General features: G+C 32.3%; 1 protein-coding gene across 1 annotated transcript; it reads left to right on the top strand.

Moving 5' to 3' along the window:
- The first annotated feature begins 665 nt into the window (after positions 1-665).
- On the top strand, positions 666-2,670 carry LOC111919297 (basic leucine zipper 23). Its single transcript, XM_023914903.3, has 4 exons — positions 666-898; positions 1,082-1,122; positions 1,467-2,356; positions 2,466-2,670. Exons 3-4 carry the CDS (start codon positions 1,561-1,563, stop codon positions 2,489-2,491), a joined length of 822 nt encoding a protein of 273 aa, XP_023770671.1. The 5' UTR covers positions 666-898; positions 1,082-1,122; positions 1,467-1,560; the 3' UTR covers positions 2,492-2,670.
- The last annotated feature ends 4,556 nt before the right edge of the window (positions 2,671-7,226 follow it).

Raw genomic sequence — 7,226 nt, 5'->3', positions numbered from 1 at the left:
TATTATTCTCATAATATATTAATAAATCACATTTATCCTCTTTCTCCATTATTCATCTAATCAAGTGGTTTTGGTTAAGGCAACCCAAAAGGACCATACTACTATTGGGTTAAGTACATATCAAATATAGTTATGCGCTTAGAGACCTAATCCAACAATAAATATATAATACATCAAAAAATAAGACATAAAAATACATAAAAATATGTAAAATATTTAAAAATACATATAAATACGTTTATACATTTAAAAACTTAAAAAGAAATACATAAATATGAAAAAATAGATATAAATACATAAAAAATATGTTTATACATTATATATACAAATTTGACGAAATCTTTAAAACCCATTATTTTGGAAAAATTAATTATTTGGTCTTATGACCTGAATAGGTAAAAAAGAACTAAAATAAAAAATAAACATTTTTTTGGAGTTTTCTATTAAAAAAAAGGTAAATAGTCGAACCTTTTTTTTTTTTTTTTTTTTCTTTTTTTAGGATTTTAATAAAAAATTTCTTAAAATATGGAGATTTTTTTAAAGATTTTCTTAGATTATAAGCTAAAACCACTTTTCTATTAAAAAATAAAGATTAAGATAAACAAAATAACCCTGAAGACGGCATCAATTTCTTTTCGTTCCCTTTCCTTTACCTTCGTTAAAATTCGCTAAATCGACATTTTTGATCGTACAATTATTAAAAAAAAGTCTCCCCCGTTCTTTGTACTTCTGCAGATTCCTTAAACGAATGGTCCTTCTTCGATCATTTTCATCTCGCCATTGATATCAAATTATCAATCCCTTTTCTAGGGTTTCTTCCCCTTGCACACTTACCATCTCTGGTTTCAGGTCTTACAACTCGGTTGAGCGATTCTGATAATTCTAGGGTTTCTTCAAGGTAACTTTGCTCTTTCAATTTACGAATTTCTGTTTAAATTCTTTAGACTTTTAATCAATTTCTCTTCGATTCGTGGAAATCGCACAGCACTGGTGTTAATCAAGTTCTTTAATCAATGTTTGTGGATTTTTAGCGTTCTTCTTTTTCCTCGAAACTTATTATCTCTATTTTCTGAATTTACAGGTCAGTCGAGCAATTCTCCGGATTGTAGGGTTTGTTTACAGGTAAATCATTTAATTAATCCCTCAACTTTTTTTATTCGACCAAAGCTCGATTATTGAGAAACGCATTACAATTGCGTGGCTCAAGACCTTTTACATTGTTTTTGCAAATTTTTGCTTTTCTTATTCTTCACTCTAGAATTACTATCTCTGTTATCGGTTTTGCAATTATCCATGGTTTTAGCCTTTTAGGGTTTCCTTCCACCTCTTTTAATCTGACAATCCGTTTGAAGTCTTCAACTTTTTGATTGATCGCATTCCGACCCTTTCGAGATTTTCATTTAATTTGTTTTACACGAATTATCTCAAACATCTAACATGTTGATTCATCTTTCTTGAACTCATAGGGTTTCAATTCCGACACAATAAGAACTGAAGTTCATCGAGACAAATGGGTTAAAACATTCATCCAAGTTACAAACCTAATCACCAATTTCAACAATGGAGGACGGAGAACTCGATTTCTCAACCCAAGAAATGTTTCCACCTCCAAACATCGGTGACATTCCCAGCAATGATTCAATGGACAGTTTCTTTGATGACATTTTCAAGGACACACATGCATGCACCCACACCCACACATGCAACCCACCAGGCCCTGATTCCTCCCACACCCACACCTGCTACCACGTCCACACCAAAATCGTTCCCGCCATTAGTGGAGATGATGACAAAACCCCAACAGATGACACTGCAGAGTCAGCAGAAAAGAAAGGTAAAAAACGACCTATAGGAAACCGTGAAGCTGTAAGAAAATATCGGGAAAAAAAGAAAGCACGTGCTGCTTCTTTGGAAGATGAAGTGGTTAGATTAAGAGCTTTGAATCAACAGTTAATGAAGAGGATTCAGAGTCAAGCAGGATTGGAAGGTGAGGTGGCAAGATTGAAGTGTTTGCTTGTGGATATTAGAGGGAGAATTGAAGGTGAAATCGGGTCTTTTCCTTATCAGAAGCAGAATCTAGTTGGGAATAATGTGGGGAGTGTTAATTTGGGTGGTGGGTATGTGATGAATCCTTGTAATATGCAATGTGGGGATCAGGTTTATTGCCTTCATCCTGATGGAAAAAGTGCAGAAGATGCTTCAATACATGATCCAGGTGTTAATGGGTGTGAGTTTGAGAATTTGCAATGTTTGGGGAACCAAAATTCGTTGCTGAATGGACTTCCAGGGTGTGGAAATGAAGATGGTTTTCCTGTAGCCAATCCGAATCCGCCAGGTGGACGAACTAAACGAAAAGGTAAATAATAAATGAATAATAAGCTATTTTAATTGTTTGGATATTAGAATATTAAAAACACTTATCGACTTAAATAATGAGTTTTTGATAAGTTACTTTTTCACTACAGGTTCTCGTACAGCAGTGTCCAAATGAAGTGATCTGCCATTGTTTCTGTGTTAATGGTTTTTGAAGTTGGATTGTTCTCTATTAGTTGGGTTTATGAGTAGTAGGATCGTTTTTGTTCTGTTTAGTCAAACATAATGGAAGAAAATGCTTCTTGATGTGTCATGTGCTTAAATAATGTTTTTGTGAAATTAAAATGTTTTCTCTTATGATGCTTGCATGTGTTTGGTTCTTTTTGGGGTATCTTAAGTTTTGTGAAAATGCTTCTTTGGCAATTGCCACCTCTCTAGTGATGATGATGATGATGATGATATAAGGAGTTGATTTGATCTTGTTTATATGTTTTTTCAGAAGTTTTTTATATTGTAGATTTGATTTGAGGAAATTAGAAAACCCATGGAAGAAAAAGATAACTCCTGCTTTGGTGATGTGAACTTCTGTAAGTAGTTTTAATTTAACTAATAAATTTATTATATTCTTCAATTGCAAAGTGTTGTGAGAATAAAAAAAAAAAAGCACACCAGGGGCAAAAACGAGATTAGTGATCCAGGTGGAGACTCGACAAAAAACGGACAAAGCAACAAGAAGTACAAAGAACTAATAAAAACACCTCTACCAAAAAACTAAACAAACAAGACAACCTCGAACAATAAAAAAAAACACACCAGGGGCAAAAACGACAAAACACCAAGAAGAAGCCAAATCAAAAGGAAGACAACAGCTGCATCAACTAGCAAGGTGAAGGAGAAAAAACCAAGGGAACCACGATCCAGAAAAGCCAAACATCAAACACTAGAGATCACAGGGGTAGAATTGTCCAACGAAACACCAAAGAGAAGATGAGAAAAGCATTAAGCACCACTAAGATTACCCCACCAAAACCCCAATCACCCCCAAGCAATTAAGTACAAAGAAAGCAGGATACGGGAGCCTAACTACATATGCCAATATATTGCTTTGAATTTAGATCTTGTCATCAACCAATTAAACGTGAACATGCTAATGTCATCCACAATTAACAACACAGCATGCCTGTCCTTCCTATACATCTAAGGTGCTGTTTGTTTTTTTGGAAAAAACCTCTTCAGACCTCTTATTGCTACGCGGCGCAGCACACGTGCAACAGTTTTCATCTCGTAGCTGTTTATTTTTCAGAAGTTTTCGGATTAAAAAACTTTTTTGCGTGTTCTTGGCGCAACACTTGTTTTGACTCTTCCTACCTCTTCCAACCTTTTTTTTTCTTGCTAAAATATTGATTATATATTGCTGAAATCTTATTTTATTTTATTTTTCGTTTTCTTTTGTTTATTCTTGTTGATTTTTTTTATATTGAATAATAATAATTTGTTGATGAAATATCATTATTTTATGTTAAAATATATTTAATTTTTTTGTTAAAATATCATTATTTTTTTGCTAAACTATAATAAATTTTTGCTAAAATGTCATACATTATTATATTTTCGGTATTAAAAAACTATTTTCGGATTATAAAATTAGTTTATTTTAATTTTTTTAATATTTGCAACAGCATGCAAATGTTAAAAAAACAAACATGCTTCTTATTACAGTCTGCAGCCATTTGTTCCACCTCTTTTACTGCAGAGGGTTGCAGAGGTTGTCCGCAAACTTTATGGATTTTTTCTTCAAAAAAACAAAGAACACCTAAGTATTTCTAGCTTTCCATATCAATATCAACCACACAGTACAATAATCTAAAGCCAACCTCAACTTGCGATTTTTCTTGTCCCCAGCATTTGAGGTGATCATCTTAACCAGATCAAGGCACGAAGAAGGTTGCCACTATAAAACCTTCGACCACTCCAACAACCAAATTCCATATACTAGAAACGTAAGCATAAGTGAAGAAAACATGATCAATCTACACCTTGTCAGATTCGGAAATAACAAAACTATGTTTTTGATCATTCTTCAAATAAAACAATTAATCTTCAAAGGAATCCATCTACTCGATTGGAACAAGATCATGCCATATGAATTGAAATTACCTAGAAGTCGTCTTAAGAAATTCACTGAGAACTCGCCATTCCCATCCACACTCTAAATCCACTTGTCAAGGTTATTTGTAAATTAAAAATCATTCAACATATTGATCAAACTGAAAATTAGTATCACTTATTGACCTTTTCTCAACTCTCTAGACTAGCTTAATAGTAAGATTTATTTAAATCAACCCCAAAATTATCTATATCTTTTATTAAACAGTCTTTGTAGGTCTCAATAGCATATAAGTTAGGGAATAGTTCTATGAAAGAAAGGTCACCACACCACACATCCTTCCAAAAGTGTGTCATCAATCACCCTATTAAAAAGCGTGGTTAACTTAATACCTTTTCCACCAAACTCCGACTCAACTTGAGAAATATCAAGGCAAACACATTTTATTGGTTTTTTCGCCATAGCCTTGCCATCAATTAACCTTATATTGTGTATATAGACTTGGTACATAAGCACCAAAAAGAATTGCATCCCATTTTTGATCTCCACCACCATTTTGCTACTAAAGCAAGGTTCATCGACTCAAGGCTACTCACACCAAGTCCACCATTTGATTTCAGTTTTGTAAATTGCATTTTTGATTATTTATAAGCCTTGGATTGTTTATTCGATAGTTGCAAAATATTGGATTTTCTATACAATGTAAAATTGTAGATATGTTTATTAAGGTAAAATGTTATTTACTTTTATTTAGAAGTTTTATTTGATTCGGGTTAGAAACATATTTTTGCATACAATAAACATCATTACCTATTTTTATATATTTTACCTCCAAAGGACTTAACTAGGAGAAAGAAAAAAAAAGAGTAAACGACAAATTTATTAAAAAAAATGTCGTTTCCAAAAAAAATGATGGGTTGTCCACAAACTCAAATTTTATAGCTAGTCTTGCGAAATTGCCATAATTTAACACAAAAAAGAACATTTCATAAAAACTTTACTGATTTTGTAGGACATACATGCAAATTTTACTGACTTCGTAGGACATACATGTGAAAATGACGAAAGTCCATAGAAATGCTCGATTTTCTAGGAATAACTTGCAAAATTTATGAAAGCCTGCAAAAATAGAGTACTACAGTCTTGATTTTGACATATGTTATACGAAATATGACATTCGTACCGTGAAAATCAAATACATTTTTGAAAATTTGTATAAATTCTTTTAGTTAATATGTGAAATTTGTGATTTGTTTTTTCTTTCAAAAAAATAAGTTCATTATGAAACAAGTTTTTCATTGTTATTTGTATCGAAAGGTTGTAGAATACATAAAAGGTCAAACTCAACATGTTAAGCAAGTAATCAAGAACTATGGTGTAGATTTTGTCCACAAATACAAACTTTTTTGAGTTTTTAAATTAGATGAAATTAACGACGAGTTTGGAAGATAACCATAATATAAATTTATCTTTCCAACATCTTGATTTGTGATATGTTATACATATAGTTTATGATAGTGATGTGAATCACTTGAAAAACATTGTTTATAGTACTTAAACCGTTGTATATATATATATATATATATATATATATATATATATATATATATATATATATATATATATATATATATATATATATATATATATGTATCTGGTAGATGCTGATGATACTTCGAAATAAGAGGCTTCAATGAATCGGTGCACTGCAATGAATAATTCAGTTGTTGGTGGAAACCCGAGCAGTAGAAAAGGCTCGAGTGGAAGAGGATACGATGAAAATCGATCTAGTGGACATCTATTACTTATGAGAACAACATTCTAGTAGGTATTTATTATGTCGTCTTCCTGCACATTATGTATATGAAACATCATTAAAACCATCGATGCAACATATTGTTTATGTTTGTCAAAAAATTATGTACCACGATGATGATAATGTTGGCACATGTGAGGATACTGTTTAAGGAATGGTATCTCCCCTTGTTAATGATACTAACTGGGTTTTGTTTATGGCTATTTGACATTGAAATAATAATTCCGATAAAAGTTGGTCGATGATGAATACATTTGCCATCACATCAATAATACACCATTCCAGAGTATGTCTTATGTACTGCAATGTCCAAATTCGGTTTATGCACCTACTCCATCACATATTCAAAGAAAAACACAAAGGATAAAAAAGCATTCAAAAGCAAAGAAGATCTTTAACTAGCTCCTGGATTGGAAAATATACAAGAGAGGTTTCGCTATACAACCAAAAAATATACAAAAGAGAGATTTGAGGTATTGATTGAGGCATTATCATGGCTAGCCTTATTTAACACCGCAACCTTTTCAAGGTCTGAAAACTCGATGACAACAACTCACTTACAAGATTAGTCTTTGATACACTTCCACTTGAGTTGTTATCAATGTTATAGTAGTTTTTTGCTTCATATTTTTTGGACTTCCAACATTGACACGTGAGCTTCCGAAATTGAAAACTAACCCACATTTCCAAATCTCCACTTAAACAACCCACACATTACGAGGTTTCCATTAGTTATATTTTGTTTAGTTTGCTAACAACTCAAACACGATAAATCTAAAAGACATAAAGTAACGACTAGTATGAGTAAATAAGACTATGTAAAAAGAGATTATTCTTCGGTGTGGACCGTGGGATATGACCATTTCGCATTGGCGTACGGCGAAAAGAGGTCATTATATGTCCATTTCGCAGTGGGTATTATGAATTGGCCAATTTCTATACTGAAATATAGCAAATGTAAAAATGCATATATTTACACACTAAGAAATG

The sequence above is a fragment of the Lactuca sativa genome, chromosome 8 (genome assembly GCF_002870075.4).
Source record: "Lactuca sativa cultivar Salinas chromosome 8, Lsat_Salinas_v11, whole genome shotgun sequence".
Taxonomy (NCBI): Eukaryota; Viridiplantae; Streptophyta; class Magnoliopsida; order Asterales; family Asteraceae; genus Lactuca; species Lactuca sativa.
This window is presented reverse-complemented; position numbering and strand designations above follow the sequence as displayed.

Excerpts from the sequence above, each read along its gene's own strand:
- LOC111919297 (XM_023914903.3), top strand. The coding sequence starts at position 1,561 with ATGGAGGACGGAGAACTCGATTTCTCAACCCAAGAAATGTTTCCACCT. Across the intron at positions 2,357-2,465 it reads TGGACGAACTAAACGAAAAG|GTTCTCGTACAGCAGTGTCC; the intron begins GTAAATAATAAA and ends TTTTCACTACAG.